We start from the raw sequence: 18,274 nt of genomic DNA on the forward strand, positions 1-18,274 counted from the left end.
AAGATTTTTATCTGCATAAATTGGTCTTAAAAATGTGCTCAGTGAATAATGAGCCTATATCGAGAAAGCTGGATTTTAGTTTGATACAGAGAAACAAAAAGGAAATAGATATAGGAGGAGATCAAATCCAATTTTATCAACAAAAGTGATTTCTCGGTATCATTTTTCCAAGTTAAATCCTCGAGTTCCTTCCTCCTCGTGCATGTGTCATCTTTGCTTTCACCAGGGCGTAACAGCTGATAAACAAAGAACGTGTTTCCCGCAACGAAAGAGGAAATGGGTGAACAAAGAAGGCGATTAGTTTTTTCTATCAAAATATATTTGTGCATAGACAAGAAGACAACCGTGACAGGTAATCTCGTACCTAACATACATATCAGTCATACGCCAAGGAACGCGTGCACATGCACGCACACGCTCGTGTGCGCGGCGTGCGTGTCGTGCATGCACACATTCGCCCATGCACGTACACGCACGCCCACGCACGGTGATGTATAATCGCGCGTACGCACACGTTTGTATTTTGAGTCGTGCATCATCGAGAGACTCGAAAAACGTCTTAGAAGAAAATAAAGAAAAAGAAGAAATTAGTGAGACATGTCGCACGAGTACACGTACATTCGTAACAAGTATCGCTCTCTCGCACGCGATCGAATCTACGACAAAAAAAAAAGAAAGAAAAAAAAATGAAATGAAAATGAAGCCCGCTTCACGCGATTTCACGGTAACTCAAAGTACAGGGACCGCGGCTGGACCGGGTCCCAGGTAACGTCGACGAAATATATTCCTATATTTCTCTCTCCTCTTCTGTCTCACCGCAATCTCAAGCATGCATTCGCATTAAAATGTATAACTACAACGACCGTTTGTCGGGTACATGCGTGCACACAATCACCATACATATACAATTCTTCTCCTCTCGTTCAGGTTCCCTTTCTCTCCCTCTCTCTCTCTCTCTCCCTGACGCACAAAAAACGAGCGCTTCGTATCGCTTCTCTAACAAAATATATTAGCTTTTTTTATATGTACATACATCTCGAAATATAATAAAATTAATAATAGAGCTATAATACAAGGGCGTGTAAGAGTGGTTTTGTTCCATCGTTTTTTTTTTCCTTGGGTTTTCTTTTTTCCATCGGATGCGCGTATTCACCCTGTTACGAGAAGTTGCGCGAGCAATCGCCGACGTGGTCGCATCGATACTGATTATCGTCGCGCTGACACGATAAATCTCGGCGTGCCTTTATTTAGGTACTCGGTAATGAGATGGATAATCTAATTAATCGGTCGGTATTCAAGAACGAATCTGAGCGCGACGCACGTGAATATCGCGATCATCACATCGTGTGTACTTGTGCGCGTTTCTCAGCGGCGCGCACATGTGCACGCGTGTGTACGATCATGGAAGATGCATCAAAAATGTATACCGTCGGGGGAATTGAAGATTTATGCGAACGAACTTACGTATGCGCGCATCGTATTCGCGCGCTCGCGTACGTCTACTCGCCCGTACATGTTTCCTTTATGCCTGCATATTTTTCATGCGTGAGTGTGTCGGATGCCAGTACACACCGATGCGTGATTTGTTCCGAGTCGCAGCCGTGAGCGCTGCGAGTTACGCGATCGAATGAGGTGGTACCACCACCCAGTCTTTACATACTCGTGAAAGGTAGATACGAAAGAAGGAAGAAGAAAAAAAAAAAGAACAAAGAAACGAACTCCGATCGACCATCCCTTCCGCTCGAAAATTTTCATCTATCCCGCGCAACCGAGCTTCAAAGCGGAGAAACGCAGCAAGGCTGCGCGAGCTATCCTCCCTTTCGTCTTTTTATCTTCCGCTTTGTACAGACGCGAGGGTGGATTATCAGGGGTCGGGGGATGCTTAGTGTCCGGTGCACTCAGTGCAAAAAGTTCGCCGTAAGCAGAGGCACTTTTCCACACGGAGTCGTCGATTGCGAGCTTCAGCTGCCGAAATCTCTGGAGTCGTCTTAGAGCCTGGTCACACGAGTGTTAAGATAAGGGACGTTACGGCGTCCATTGTATGTCTTTCCTTGTGTTCTTAATTAAAAGTAACAAAGATGCAACTACAATCGTCCATCAAATTCGATTATCCGCCAATACTCGTGTGACCAGGCTCTTGCACCGAGTCCAGCCTCTCTCTCTACCGTTCTCCAATCCTCCCAGCGTCTTTCCTCCCATCCATGGAGTCTGTCGCTCCGGAAGCACGCACGTGCACGTTCTCCACTCGCGGGACAAAGACGCGGCGGATGCTCCACGCGTCCCTCCGCTTCGTTCCTCTACCTCTGCTTCAAGAGCTGTCCTCCGAGCGGAAGCCCGCTCGCAACGACTCTCCTCACAACCGTATCGGCTTGGAAGCCAAGGGGCGAAAGTCGACGGGCGATGGAAAGGCGTGATGGCGTCGCGACGCCACAGCGCCCATGGGCCACCGCCTCCTGCGCTACATGGGTCCCACCGCGTGCTGCTGGAACTGGTCTAGATGCCTGGAGATCTCACGGTGCAGCTGCTCAGGCACCACGCCGACGCTGCTGAACAGCGACCTGAGAACGTTCAGCTCCTCGGTCAGCAGCTCGATCCTCTTCTTGAGCAGGTCGTTGTCCTTCACCAGAAGCTTCACCTTCTCTTCAGTCTCCCTCGATCGGACCTTCGCCTTCTCGCGACTCTTCCTCACCGCGATGTTGTTCCTCTCGCGTCGCCTTCGGTACTCGTCGCTCGCCTTGTCGATCGCCTTGGTCTGCTTCCTGGCAGCAGCCGCGGCAGTGTTGGCGTGGTGCTGGTGCGCCATCACAGGCTTCATGGGTCCTCCCCTTGGGGGTGGTTGGTGCACTGGCGCGCCAGGGTGGCCACCTGGCACCGTGGATGGTGTCAGGGTGGTGAACGTGGGCGCTCCATTGGCGAAGGGCCCATTGGTCACTGGACTGTACCCTCCTGGAGGGTACTGAGGACAGTGGCGACGGTAGTCCGCTGGGTCAAGGGGCTCCTCTTTGATGCTTGGTGATTCGGAGCTGGAGCTGTTGCTGTCGCTGCAGCTGTTGCTCCCTTGATGGTAGCTCGCCCCGCTGTGCACTGGCTGGGGCATATAGGCGAGCGTGGTGCGCGGGTAACCAGGGGTTCGAACATGTTTCACGACTCCATTATTAGCGCCCAACATGTCCAGGAGGCCGTCGTTGAAGTGGCTGTCGTCGATCAGGTGCTGCAGGTCCAGCGAGATCTCCGGCGTGTTCAGGTCGGTTAGCTCGCCGGCTGCGGCGCAGTGCTCGGCGTACTGCTGGTGAAGGCTAGCCTTGCTCGCTGAGACCTTGCTGACCACCGCGCTGTTCTGCTGGCTGTGGTTGTGATTCACCTGCAGAGCCGAGTTGTTGTTGTTCGCCGCGTTGTTGTTATTGTTGTTACTCTGATGATTGTTATTATTGTTGCTAGTGTTGTTGTTGTTGTTGAGCACGTGGGTCTTCTTGAGATCGGCCGCGCCGTGGGCCTGGGCCTGATGGGCCGTTGTATCGTACATGACTGGTGACTCCATCGCTCACTCGCGCATCACAGATACGAATTATAATCTCTCCCGCCGATTGTCACTCCTTGGTTGCCCTGTCCTTTTGCAGCAAACTTCGAAGTTTCCAGCTGGGCTACTTTCCTTCGGGAATCTTCTTCTCGGCGAGCAGGCTCGCGAGCAGCCGAGCGCCCGGCCGAAAGCTTCGCCGCGAGGACGACCTCGAGCGGCGGGGATTTTCCCGTGCGCCTGCGGACGAGCCGAGAAAGATCTGACACTGGTCCAAGAGTAGCAAAAGATACTCGACCCTCGACTATTCCAATTTTCGAGGACGACGAGCGCGTCGCGTTACCGTTCCGCTGGCCCCCTTAGTCGGCCGCGATATCCTCGGCACACGCCGCGTGTTTTCGTGTGCGTCGACGCGCGCGCTAAACTTCACCACGCCTACGCGGGCTTTTTCGTGCCTCGCCACACGGTAACACCACAAGGAGCGCCGCAAAGAAACCAGAGAAAACGATACCACCCGCACGAGAGCTGGCGCGCGACTGAGCCGCTTCGCGGCATGTCGCAAGCTTTCAATGTGGCGCGCGTCGAGAGCAACTCCATGCCTCATTGCGCTTGCGCCCGCGCTAGCGCTTGCCCTCTGCTCCCTCCGCGCCTCTTTTCATAGTCGCGGCGCGATCCACGCTAAGAACGCGCGGATACAGCGCGCGTCCACCCTCCTTCCCCTGTTCCTCCCCTCGCCAAGCGTAGCCGCGCTCGATTCACTCTTTTCCATCTCTCTCTTTCGCTCTCCCTTCCGTCCTCTCCTCCACCCTTTCTCTCTCGCTTCCTCGCCCTCCCTCCGACAGCCCTCGGTCCCTCTTTGTCAGTCTCACGAACTGACACGTTGTCGTCCCGTCGCGGCATCGCGCGACAGGAAAACTTTTCCGGTGCTCGCCTTTCTCGGTTCTATTTATAAGAACTTATACACGCGCCGTCCCTTGTGACGGATGGATTTTCCACGGAAACCGAAAGAGTTTCCGCGCTTGTTTCGTGTTGGACTTCTCCAACTTTTGGGGATACTTGATGGAAGGGGTGTGCCTCATACAGGCTCGTGTTTCGATGGGGAGTTTATAGCGAAGAATGTACTCGAAGATCTGTTTACATATGCGGTCGATCACATAAACCTTTTTTAAGGTTTAGAGAAAAGTATTTCAGAGATGAAAATCCTGTAATCCTCAACACCATTAGGGACAAATATTTTGTCTTCTTACTCGTTCAAAAAATTATATTCTACTGTATTGAAAGTGTTAGCCGTATCTGCGAGTTTCTTTCAAGAAGGGCGCGCACCAGGTACATAGGGTAGCGATCGATTATCGATACGAACATTGTTGGTCACTCGATTGGAACCGATTCCTATGTAACGGCGGGCCCGTTCGATTTGTCAGCGCGTACGCGCTGATATGTAGGTATCCGTCCAATTGCTTGCGTGAGATTGCGCAATTAGCAGTAACGAAGTGAGAGAGGATATTATCGGTAATAGTCGCGAAGTACTTTCTGGCAATGTACGATAGTGAAATGGGTTAATTAGCGTTATAAAGAGATGCATTGAAATTTTTCGTAGGCAGGAACTTATAAAGTGGTTGTAGCGGAAAACGGAGTGGAGGTGACAGTAGAACAATTCAAGAATTTAATTTCGCGGTGTACAGTTCTATTTTCGAACAGGTCTCTGTTTTGGGAGACTGTCTTTTAATAATACATCTAGGAATGCATTTTGCTCTCGCTGACGTCGATATACAATTTTGGATTGACATTTGTGCAGGGAGAGTATTTCAAATCTGGCTGCACGCGGTCGAAGCTGTACATTGTAGTCGATAATACAGAAATCAGTAATTAAATTTCTCTATTATCGATTATCGAATCGATTCATTCTTAATCCGCAGTTTTTCAAATATTTGAAAATCTAACGCGCGAAATTGTTGCTAGCAATGCGTTTAGGATAAACTTTTTCTACGGTCATTATTTCATGGAAAATATCAATTTTTCTTCGTCTGATTAATTTTGCAATTTATAATTGCTTTCATTGGTTCATTCTCTTCTAGTTTAGAAGATATATTGAGTGTCCGATGATACCTAGAATACGACGGAATTTAAGAATGACAAAAATGCGTTTAAGGCTTCATATGAGATTAATGGATTTTGAGAAAACATTTAAAATACACGTGAAATATGTATGTCTGACTATATGACTTATTCTACTGCGGACGATCTTTTTATCAGCGCCAGTGGTGAAGACACAATGTAGTTTCTACATTCGCCATTCGGAAATCGCGGAGGGCGCTTGAAAATCAGTGTCGGTATTTCACAAAACGATGCTTGCACTGACATCTGTCAGGCGTGAAAAAATTTACATATCTGTCGGTACATAGTTCAGGAACCGACCAGCGACGGAAAGATCCGAAATCGACCGAATTTCATCGACGTGATATTAGCCACAACAAAAAATTCGTAACATTCGTGTAAAAACTTTTCGGCGGTGTGTATATATTTTTCGCGTTCTCTTTGTGCGTTCCATCGTTGCCTCTGAGGATACGGCGATCTGTTGGCTTAAGGTAAGTAACAATCTGCTGTAGGTTATTCTTTCACGCGGGATTCGTGTCGTTGGACCGTGTTGGGCCTCTGACGGGACTGGTCCGTCGGATGTACGCGTATTGTTATGACAAAATACGACCAACAACTTCCCACGAACCATAGTCGAATCTCTGTACTAGACGAGTTCGCGTGCAGATGTGATCCTCCTCTTTTCATTTGCATTTTCTCTTCACGAAACGCTTTCGAACTCGTCTGGTCGAAAACGTTGAATGTTTCTCGAGCTTAACCTAAACAGAAATCTGGTACGTAAAATTCCATGCGACAAGGCAACGACCTGTGTAGCACACTTTTCGGAAACTTTGACCTTCGTTTTTTTATTAGCTTCGACTGATGTAACTTTGTTTTAATGGCTCCGAAACTTTTTCAACTTCACACGTGTATACGTTATAGCACTTACCGCGACGTTTGCTTTTTCACACCACCTGCTCTTACCTTTTGTGAGTGTGTTTATGGAAGGCTGGGCTTTCTGTGTTTGCAGCTTACAAATTTAGGTGGAGATCATTGGAACATTGGGTGTCAACAATGGCAGATGAACAGCAGCAGTTTTTTCTTAAATGGAATGATTTCCAATCTAATATGGTATCGTCGTTTAAACACTTACGAGATGAAAAAAGTTTCACGGATGTGACACTAGCTTGCGATGGTCAGACGTGTAAAGCACACAAGATGGTGTTGTCTGCTTGTAGTCCTTACTTTAAATCTTTGTTAGAGGTATGTTATCATTTAAACGTGTTATATAATACTGTGTGGTCATGTGTTAATTAAATTCTTTGTTGTTGCAGGAAAATCCGTCCAAACATCCCATCATAATCCTGAAAGATGTTGCGTATAGTCACCTTCAAGCTATCTTGGAATTCATGTACGCAGGAGAAGTTAACGTTTCACAGGATCAGTTGCCTGCCTTTCTGAAGACAGCTGATCGATTGAAAGTTAAAGGATTGGCAGAAGCACCAGGTGCCATTAAGAGGGAAGGTTAAACGTTGCACTTGTAGTTATGGTAAGTCACTATATCTTATTTTTATACAGGGTGTTTTACAACAAGTATCGGAAGCATTCAGGACTCATACTACTGTACAATATTTTTCAAATCGTGCGATCACGAAATCGATCGCGATTACATTCGAGGAGCGGCTGTTTTGACCTTATCTCGAACAAGAAACTTGTCACTCAATATGTACTTAGGGCAAATGATTGGCAGGCAGGATCGATAAAACATAAGCTATCTAGATATGTACATAAAAATGTTTCTGTGTTTCGTTTTACATACCCGAAAAAACAACGAATATACTCGTGATGTTTTTCGAATGAAAGTGATGCCAAGAATTATCTTTTATAATCTCCTTTTCCTATTGCTGAACACCCTGTATACTATGTTTTAAGTGGTATAAGAAGTTCTACAGAATAAACAAGAATTCTATGCTTCCTCTTCCAGGAGTTTGGGAAGCGTGCGGACTGAAAAAAAAAAGTGTAATAATGTAAAGTGATCGCGTAAAGACATATACCACACACTATAAAAACACACGCTGCGTGTGCACAACTCAGTGTCCTCTGGTTCATGACTTGGATCAACACACGGCGACAATGTAAATTATGCCTTTTCTTAATCTCAGTTAATGTTAATGTTGTATTGAATGGATGTATACAAATATGGTAGAGACGAAATGTTGATGTTTGTCTTGAACTCATTGCGCCATAACGTGGTGGCAGCAACAACATTGATTATTTTTTTAATACAAAGTGCTACAAAAAGAAAATAACTAATAAGTGGGTCACGATAGTTTACAACACACGCTGACCGAGGCAGTATCGTGGATCAAACTGAAATGTTAAAAGACATCTGTACAATTACCTGTTTTTTTAAAATGAATCTACTGACTCACTATACTCTCCTATTGGTGGTTTCATGGTAGATCTATTCACGAGTTGTCGAAATTTTTGGGAGTCTCTACCAAATACTGATCATATAGAATCTCTTTTCGATCCTTGCCCTTGTATCCCTGTGTAAGATTTTTTAATGAGAAACATGTTTTGAGAATTAACGATTAATGGTATCATGTATTATTACATGACCTTGCTGAGGCACTGACAGTACTGAAATGTTTCGCTGACGCATCTTCTGGTATCGACTTGCAGGAACCTTTGATAGTGCCGTGAATAGATCTACCATACCCCCGATAATCTCTTTAAAGAGTGTCAAATCAAGTTTACTGGAAGTTGTAACATGCGTGTCGTACATTGCTCTCTTTTGTTTCTTCTTGTGGATTGATAAATCGTGTCGCTTCTCACTGCTCTAGACGTATTTGCAATCGGACTAAAAACAATTATTACACACGTTCAAAAATCATTCGGTACCAGTTACCTCTTCTAGTGATCATGATTTCTTACTTAACCAAATACTGCCAGTATTTGTACCGGCGTATTCACAATATTACCGATAGACCAAATTTATTTATGATAATAATATATTAAGGGTTGAATGTCTTAAATCGAGGGAAGGTTATTGTAATATAAGCGAAGCAAATTTTTGTAAAGTCGGAGCGCACAGTTCCTTTCCCCTCCCGAAGAATCAGGATAATCAGAGAGATTTAAAGAAAAAAAGAGGTCAGGAAACATTATCGAGTCAAGAATGCGTACATCAGTACGCAAATTATATTGTTTGTTATATATATACACACTCACATACACACACATACACATACACATACACATATATATATATATTAAAATGGCCAAGAACTTTTACTGTTCTTATTTGACAGCATTAACTTACGAATTGTATTACCTTTTTTCTGCTTTAGTTTTCTTCTCGATTTTCGAACATGTTCGAATTTGACTCTTGACTCCTTTTAACTTTTTTCATCCCCGTTCCATCGATTAAAGTCAACGTTCGATATAACGTACAATTTCAGAAAAGCTCGAACATTTTTTATAATTTGCATTTTTCAATTTAAATTCATAATTCAACTAGCCACGAGTACACCTACGACACCGAATGCCAATTTGAAGATTCCTCATTGAAAATGCTGCTCGACGAACATTTTATTCAATTCTGCATCTGATGTTCTTGTGAGTGTCATTGTGTTTGTACTAATTAATAGAGTGCAGCAGTTCGTGGTATTGTTGATGAAATACACTAAGTAACCATCGTTGCAATTAAGAATGCGTATGAAAATGGGACCAGCATTAAAGGAACGTCACGTTTAAGGGATAACAAATTGGAATTGACTTGAATTACTTTTGTTTCAACAGTCACACGTGCAGTTTTTGATAGCAGAACGTGCTCCCTTCTACTCGTTTACTTTTATTTGGTAAAAAGTAAAATTTTGACAGTCATCCGATCCGCGAGTCGCACGGGAAAAGTTAGAAAAGATGATCCGTGTCTCAGTATTTTAAGACAGCCTTTAACGTTTAAGACAGTTGGGTTCAGTTCCTACAATGACACGTTTATCGGGCATTTGGTGGTTGAAACGCGATTCGTACCGTGTGTATTTGTAAAATCGCAAAGTTGAGAGGTATACACGTTTAGAAATAGATAAAATGTTACACGAGTGATCACTCGAGATAAGTTCGCAACTTGTTGATAAACCTTCCTCCTTATTTTCACCTCCTGATTTCGTTAACCGACATTTCTGCGTGATTTTTACCCTCTTTTCTTTTTTTTTTTTATTCGGATATTTGAGAACGACCGATTTGCAATCTGTTGATTTGTCGACGAATCTCTCATTCCTTTTGTATTACTGTTTTCGTGAAATTCTACACAATATTCTCTTCCTACCCCTTATGATCGACCATATATCGTTACCTTTTTTTCTAATTATATGACTCGATGATGATTATGATTATAATATGACGATGTTGAGATATGAGAATAAATTGTGTAAATATATCATTTTTCTTAAATCGTTGCTTTTCCCTTATTCCTTCTGACTTCATCTGTCTCTGATAAGTGATACATACATATAATTCATAAAAAAATATTTATTCATTTTCAAGCAAACATACAATGCAATCACACAATACTATATAATTATAATAAACTTGTAGATAAATTCTTCAATTATTTCTAATTCACTTTTCAATTTATTTGTCTTGTATACCTGAAAAAAATATTCGATTAAAAGAATACTCAATAATAGACTTTCTATATAATTGTTTCTGTGGTATTACTTGGCGTTGGATAGTTGAACACAGGATACCTGGGCGCGAAAGAATCATTCGCACCATGCACGTAATTCGATTCACCGTTATCTTTGATGTTCTGTGCTTTCGTCATGCACTCTTCATACGATGGAGGTGCTGGACGATAAAGAAAGTAGTTAAATTAAATACGTTCTAAATACAGTTCATCTGCAACCACATCAAATTCCTTACGTATTTGATAGTCGATATTCGAAAATCCAGGCTGATTTGGGTGAACGAAACCAATGGACTGAGGTGCATCGCGAATACCACTGTTTGAAGGCTGATCATCAGGTGCACAAGGTGCAGTTGGTGGCATCGGCATTGGAATATGCATTTCTGAAGATTTGTTAGCGATTACTTCGGGGTTGTATGCGTTCTGCGGAGGCGCAGAGGGTGGGCAGAGCAATGGTATCGTTCCAACTATCGCGGGATATTGTTTGTTGACTGCCCAGTGCCTAATTAGAAAGCATACAAGATCATTGACCGCAAGTAGAATAAGACCAGAAGTCAGACTTTAGAGTTGAAGATTTAAAACAACTTGGACTTTTCACAGCTAATCGAAAATACAATATTTGACAAGCCTAACAATAGATTAACAGCTCGATTATACTTTCGATTATCAGTGTCCTAGCTGGATTAGCTTATCATAATTGACTGCTTACGCTCCCGAAACATGAACGATGATCTTTAATGTGTATTCTATGTCAATAATGTTACAAAATTCTAAATAGGACGGTGGTATTGGTGGTAATAACAGCTCAGAGACAGTCTGTGCTTTAGTAGTGGTGGGTGCTGCGATTTTGGAGGATGTTACAGTGCACCTGGTAGTCGTCGATTTCGAGGTCGAGTGAAACTTTAGTAACTGCAAAGAAGATAAATAAAAGAATGATTTTCTTGTACCTTGCAATAGTATCTTTGTGACACTGAATTTTTATGAAGGCACTTTACTCACTTGTTCAAATCTCGTTTCGATAGTCGTTACTTGAACAGTACTTGAAGAATTTACATAGTCTATTATCGTATTTATTCTTTGCCCTGGGACGTATCCCAGGGTTGGAAGTCTGACACGGACGTTCAAGGAGCCTAAGTCGATGCAGCAGAAGCAGCAAAAGTTTTTTGAAGTTTCGTCGTCGACTCCTAACTACTCGAAGATGTGATATGTTATTCAAGTTTGAGATGAAGCAATGTATACAAGAAGAACAGGATTTCTTACACATTTTTGTTGGTACAGGTTCAGATTTAAGATCGAGAGAACAGTGAATGCAGCCTTACACTCATGGTCGAACCTCCATGGCCTGTCCATCACACCCTTTACTGTATACCTCACATATCCGATGGGGTGTTCGAAACTGCTAGGAATATTCTGAGGCAGGTGGAATGTGAATGGATATCGATGATGACCCGGAGGAATGTCTACTTGTATATCAGCTAGAATGGTTTCCATGTTTTAAGTACACTTATGTCAATTAATATAAAGATAAAAAATAAAAAGAAGAACAGCATCTTCCTACTCACATTTTCTAGCTCCTAGTAAACTGAATTCGAAATTGAAATATTTCTCGTTATTACTGTACGTGTCAGAGTGAGTTACAGTGTGTCCTTGTGAATTTCGCTCTGTGCGAGACTCGTTCCATTGCACGCAAGCTAGTCCCTTGGCAGATAAGTACAATCCTAGAAAGTCAGAAATCAGTTGTTATGGATAAATCAATCGATGATTCTTATCGTGAGTTATGCGTGCGATGGATAATCGACAGATCTCAATCATTTCATGTATTTCAACTTACAGTGATATAATATTGTATTCAATTAAAAGTTTGTATTTTTTAACAAAATTTTTGAATAAATTCTAACGAGAAATCTATGTGCTTCATGAATGGAATGCAACTGCCCTTAAAATAGCTGCACGCGCATTAACTGATATCGTGCAACGTGCACCAGCGTAGCTCGAAGAGCGCGTTTTATTTAAATTTCTACGATCAGATGCAGGAACTTGGTTCCTACACTCAGTTATACAATTAAGTATAGCTTTAACATTGAGATCGCTTTACTTTTTGTGTTACGTTACTAAATTTGGCGCCAAAAGCTGGAACTTTGTTTCACCTTTCAGTTGTCGATTTTTCCTTGTTGAAACTTACCTCTCAGGTTCTTGCTTTTGCAAAGCTCTACAACTATATTTCCAGTCACAATTTCACCAGCAGTATATATGGCACCAGGTCGATCAAATTCCACACAGAACTTTGTTAATGATGACATTATGCACGATTTCCACACTAAACTGTTTAGTATTTTTATTCAAGTGACTACTTGCGAATCGATTTTCTTGAAGAGAGAAACTCGCGTAGACTAAAGATAGTCTGTGGAAAAAATAGTTAGACATGCAATGTTAGCGATTTAATCTGTTCCCACTATCAAATTAGTTTGTCTCCTCACAAACGTAATTTGTGCTGTCTACTGTTGATTACAGCTGTAGACTGATGTAAAAATACTATAGCTCTGATATTTCGTGTTGAATGAATCATTTATAAGGATGGGGAGCTATCGATGGATAACGAAGAACGCAGATTGCGCGCTATCAATGTTGCTTCTAAAAAATTTATCAGAGGTGTATTGGCCATTGACGCAATACTTAAGAATTGAAAATCATTATATATGTTATCTTGATTTTGATTTAGAAGAGTTTTACAGAGTTTGTCGCATGGCGGCAAAGTTTAACTGTTTAAGTGTTATTCAAATAAATTTACTTTGATTTATTTCTTGAAAAACATAGTAAGAAAATTATAGCTCATACCGTCGCAAATTTTGTCCAGGTAACTGTTCAAGAGCGAATTTGCTGCTTGGAGTAAGTGTCATAGGTGACTAATATGCATAATATCACTTCCACTATCACTTTCATGGACACTACTATGAATTTTATCATCATTGCTCAATTCTGAGTCAGTTTCAGGCCAAATATATTTAGATAGAAGGTTTTTAAGAATGGTTTTAATGCAGTTTGTGCTGTTTCTGTACTATTCTAGATGGGTTTGCATAATAAAATTCATTGTTTTTTAACAATTTAAAAAAATATTTGCAAAGGGCACAGGTTTTTAAGAATACGGTCCTGATACTCAGGAATTAATTAGTGGCGCCATCTAGTGGATATGTTTCGAGGAGTTTTCACCCACACTTCTCGCTTTCATAAAATTAATAAGTCTGGAATATATTTTATAATTTCACTGTTGAATCCAGCAATTTGTAATTAAAATCGCTATTACTAATAGAATTTTTTCAAAAAGACAATTACCTCTGGTTAATAACCTACCCTCTTGCGCCATCTACCACTAATTCTAAAAACCATTGAAGTGAGACCACGAGGTCTTCATTCGTTTCGTGGCAGTTCAACTGTGCGGACGCTTTAGAGACCTCGCGGTTATTGAGGTATTAATCGCTTATTTATCGACTCTTAATCGTTATAAATACTATTACTGCTTTCGTTTACGTTCTATTACTAATTTTACATAACGTCGATAGTCTTTTAATTCGAAATTGATTCGAAATTTTAAGAAAACTTGAATCGGATTCTGAGTCACTTCTCTGTTATTCATTTTGTATGAACTAGTAACTTATATATCAAATTATAAGTTTTTACAGAATATCTGGGAGTTAATTGTTACTTAATTGTAATATTCGTGTATTGAAATATCTTTTTCTTGTCTGTTTCAGGTATCTGGCTAATATCAAAGTGAAAAGTATTGGCGCCAAAGTGAAACCGACGCCATGACACTTGACCATCTACCAATTCTAAGGGGCCTTAGGCAGACATATTGGTTTGAATTGCGCGCGCCGCCATTCCATTCCTAGACGCCTTGGAGGTCGGACGTGCGCTTACCTCGCTGTGTTAAACGAATCTAATCCTGTTTCATCAATCCTCATTATTATAATGGTATGTATTCTTAATTCTGATATATTAATGCATATTTAATGAAAAATTTACTTTAATTTCGCTCGTTTCAATAAATTATACGTGTTTGAAAAATTTGTTGCCTGTGTGCATCGATCGTATGATTGACTGAAAAATACACCCCATATTTTCTGTTTCCATACATCACTTTAACAAATTTAATAAATTATCTATAGTAATGTGTAGTAGAAATATAGTCTATTTTCTTGAATTTTTTGTTCCCTTATATTGCTTTGAGTAAATTGGCGTTGATAGAAGACGCTAGGAAAAATAATGGCGTCGAAATTCAAATATCGCTTTGACATTTTGGTTTAGATTCATAGAATTGATTAACTTATAATGAATTTTATGCTATATAGTTACATTTTTATAGCTTTCCTATTGTATATTTTTTGTTAATTTTCAAAGTATTTTATGGGGAATGTAACAGGTAGGCGCCGCCATAGTCTAGGCGATCGAGATTCGAATCTCAAACGATATGCTTACGATTCTCGAAGTTGCGCACGCAGCCTACTTTGAACAGGGGACGCCGGAGAGCTCATCCCATCGCAAAGGTAAGTTTTTTACTATTTTTTCTGGTATTATTACAGAATTTTACATATTTTTGTGTATTTTTGTAAAATATAAGATATTATCGCATTGCTACGTAATAAAATTATGTCTATCTCGTTATATAATTTCGAATATTTCGAAAAATTGGCGTGTGGTATGCAAACGATAGAAACGCCAAGGGTTGAGTACAAATACATTGACAATTGTGTCATAATAATTCCTGTACGAATTAGTTCATTGTTCTTAGATTATTGGCTCTGTTTTTTGCTTCGTTTGAATGAGTAATAAGGGTTACGAGGGCTATACAGTTTTTGTTATATTTCACAGCTCTGAGTGACGCATCCCCTCTCCAGTCTCAACGCCATGTTGTTAGTTACGTGGATTCGAACGAAAGGTCGTCATTTGTTTGTTGACTGTGGGAGAAATAGGACCTCGCGGTAGCTCCAGAATATTAAAGTGAGTGTAGTACAAGTAACTTATATAAAAATATAAATGTATAAAGAAATAGTTATTTCTATTTCATTATATTTATTATTAATTTGTGTCTCTATTTTGTTACAGATTTCTCGTACTTGATGGTATTTAAATCGAAAATAATACTATTAGGAATCATTGAAGACGAGTTCCTGTGTTGACGAGTTCAGGCATTAAAACGTGAAGAATAATGTAAGTATCTTTTTTATAACATTCAGAAATGAATATTTAAAATTTTGTAATTGATATTTGAGAATTGAAAGTGATTTTCTCTAATAGATTCCGTTTTCTTTTTATTTCAGACCCAGCAGTCACCCCCTGGGTAATTCGTCGAGCTGCCTTCGTTCAGTGGGTGTAAGGTAACGCATGTTTACAGTTCCTCTGGTTACTCAACCATGTCGTAGGACGCAAAGGTCCAAAGCGGCACGAGTGACTGGTTGTATTTATGTTGTTTTGCGAGCATAGTGATCGCGGGTATGGTTTCATACTCGTGAGTGGTGATATCTTTTCTGTGGTATTTATTAGCTCAGGCTAGGGTCTTCTTCTACGCCGCGTTGTCAATAAATTAGAACTTACTAGTTCTTTTGAGATTTTTTAATACAGATGTGATATACGATATGAATATATTTTTCATGTAGTGCAAAAGTTGGTTGCCTTTGAACTTCATTAAAGTGAAAATTATAAATTAAATATATTATACATAAAATGAAATAAGAGTGTCAGGAAGCACTCTATTGCTACGACGGAATAGTAATATTAAATTTATATATTGCTTGATAGAATTTAATATTGAATATTGTTTGATAGTACATATAAAAAGTTTAAAACAGTACTAAAAAAATATTGTTTATTCAAGTTTGATCGTGTTAAATGAAAATGTGTTCCATTTGAAGTACAAGAAGACATTTCGCGATGGGTAGATTCTATTGTCAAAGTAACAAGCATGCACAACAATTTAGTTTATATTTAGAAACTTTACTTTGACGATGAAATTACCCGAGGTTCATTTTACATTTTGAAATTTTTAGAGCTTTTAATCTTAGTAAAATGTAGACTTTTCCTTGATAAAGAGAATTTTCAGTCATTTTCTTAATAAAGAGAATTTCAAGTAGAGTCTTTCTCTTGTTGAATATAGTAAAGATTAGAGACATTTCTTTTGCCAAAGAATTTAATCAAAGTCGAGTCATTTGAATGGAAAATAAAAGATAACTCGTTAGATTTTGTATACTAATCACTTTTTAAGCTGAGGATTTTCAGGTACCAATCCCGTACCCATTGCCTTCGACCCATTCACGTGCCCAGGTGCTACTTGGGTGGGTGGAAGCAATGGGGCACGACGACCTAGTTATAAGATTCTAATAACATTATTTAGCGGCTGGCATTGTGTTAGTATATCGTGCACGACGTATTTTCCACTTGTGTGTGTGGTTAGGTCGTGGAATTGCGTCGATTGTTTATCAAAGTAGCTTCATTAATACGAACATATTCCTTCGTACACATGCTGACATAATAAACATGTCCTGGAATATGTACATAAAAACAATGATAACATACACAGATGTATATTATCAATCATTACATTATATAAAAAAATAACCCTTTCTTTTCGTTTCAATTATACGTATACGCAATGGTTGCTAGCCTTTGTCAGCCGATTTCAGGAAAATGGTACGTAACTTTAGAGTGTGCTTGTTGTGTACCAAACTCGGGTGACGGAGGCGTCCCGGGACGTCCTCCCTAGTGTAGGCCCTGCACCCGGGTGTTATGTGTGAGAATCGTGGAGTGAGAGAGACGTGGGTGGGGGGAGAAGAGGGGCGCGATTGGTGTGATTGTCTTTTTGCCATGTTTTAAACATAGGGCTGTGGAATCAGTTAGATAGGCAGGTAGCTTACCTTCTGGTGTGACTGTTAGATGTAAGCAGGTAGGGCTGGGGCATGTCATCGCAGTCTCTCTGATCGGGTAGGCGCGCTCTCGCGTGATGACTTGCTTCCGGGGTAATCCATTTGAAGAGTTAAGAGTGGAGCTGGCGCGATAGGAGTATGCCATCGCCTCGGTTTTGCTTTTTGCTTTTCAAATTCAGCGACATTGCACTAGGGTCGCTGAGCCGCGATCGGAAGGACAGGCTCGAACGTTGAACCCATTTGGGGTGTTGAGAGCGTAGCTGGTACGATAGTAGCAATATTATCGTCTCGGTGTTGCTTTCGGCTCCTCAAATTCAGCGACATTGCACTAGGGTCGCTGAGCCGCGATCGGAAGGACAGGTCGAACGATAATCCATTTGGAGAGCAGAGAGCTGAAGCTGGTGCGATAGTAGCAATACTATCGCCTCAGTGTTGCTTCTCGACTCTTCAAATTCAGCGACATTGCACTAGGGTCGTTGAGCCGCGGTCGGAAGGACAGGTCGAACGTTGCGCCCGAAATTCAGTGCGCGTTCACGAACAGAAATTTCTTGGGAGTCCAAGACTTCCTCGCAATTGCTGGTCGCGTTCTCGTGCTTTTCCCTAGCTTGAGGATTCGTTCGTCCTCAATGTGGTGGGGAATCTCGAGCCTAGAGTTAAGTTTCATCAGGGTAGAGCACCCGAAGAAAGAAGCTGAAGAGTCCCTGCAAGATTGGGTAAACTACTAATGGCTCGCCATCCTCGGATGGGGAGTCATTCTTATTACCACTTTATCACTATGCTCATTTCTAGTCTTGTAGTATTAGTAGTTGTAGTTTGCATGACTTGGCCGCCCTAGGCTGGCCCAACGAGGGATCCAGTGATATTGGGCAAGTCGCGATTTGAATTAGTGTTGCGTAAAAATTGTCACGGTTTGGATTAGTGTTGTGGACAAATTGAGATCGCGATTTGTACTAGAGTTGCGAAAAAATGAAGTTTACGGTTTGAATTAGTGTTGCGAAAATGTGATCACGGGTTGAATAGTGTTGCGAAGAAATACCGACCGCGAATTGCTCTTAGATGATTTTATTTTGAGATAGTTTTATACAT

General features: G+C 41.2%; 3 protein-coding genes across 3 annotated transcripts; 1 reads left to right on the forward strand and 2 right to left on the reverse strand.

Annotated features, from left to right (window-relative positions):
• Positions 1–2,455: 2,455 nt before the first annotated feature.
• On the reverse strand, positions 2,456–3,650 carry LOC143182387 (CCAAT/enhancer-binding protein). The gene has a single exon (XM_076383349.1). It carries the CDS (start codon positions 3,536–3,538, stop codon positions 2,459–2,461), a length of 1,080 nt encoding a protein of 359 aa, XP_076239464.1. The 5' UTR covers positions 3,539–3,650; the 3' UTR covers positions 2,456–2,458.
• Positions 3,651–5,971: 2,321 nt separating this feature from the next.
• Positions 5,972–7,805, forward strand: Lolal (longitudinals lacking protein-like). The gene is made up of 4 exons (XM_076383332.1): positions 5,972–6,099; positions 6,618–6,850; positions 6,922–7,136; positions 7,572–7,805. The coding sequence occupies exons 2-3, from the start codon at positions 6,662–6,664 to the stop codon at positions 7,114–7,116; spliced, it is 384 nt and encodes a 127-aa protein (XP_076239447.1). The 5' UTR covers positions 5,972–6,099; positions 6,618–6,661; the 3' UTR covers positions 7,117–7,136; positions 7,572–7,805.
• Positions 7,806–10,144: 2,339 nt separating this feature from the next.
• LOC143182056 (arrestin domain-containing protein 3) lies at positions 10,145–12,574 on the reverse strand. The gene is made up of 7 exons (XM_076382799.1): positions 12,457–12,574; positions 11,837–11,992; positions 11,535–11,749; positions 11,274–11,462; positions 10,984–11,183; positions 10,511–10,776; positions 10,145–10,435 (listed from the first exon to the last, which is right to left on the reverse strand). Exons 1-7 carry the CDS (start codon positions 12,572–12,574, stop codon positions 10,281–10,283), a joined length of 1,299 nt encoding a protein of 432 aa, XP_076238914.1. The 3' UTR covers positions 10,145–10,280.
• Between the last annotated feature and the right edge of the window lie 5,700 nt (positions 12,575–18,274).

Source organism: Calliopsis andreniformis, chromosome 8 (genome assembly GCF_051401765.1).
Source record: "Calliopsis andreniformis isolate RMS-2024a chromosome 8, iyCalAndr_principal, whole genome shotgun sequence".
In the NCBI taxonomy this organism is placed as follows: Eukaryota; Metazoa; Arthropoda; class Insecta; order Hymenoptera; family Andrenidae; genus Calliopsis; species Calliopsis andreniformis.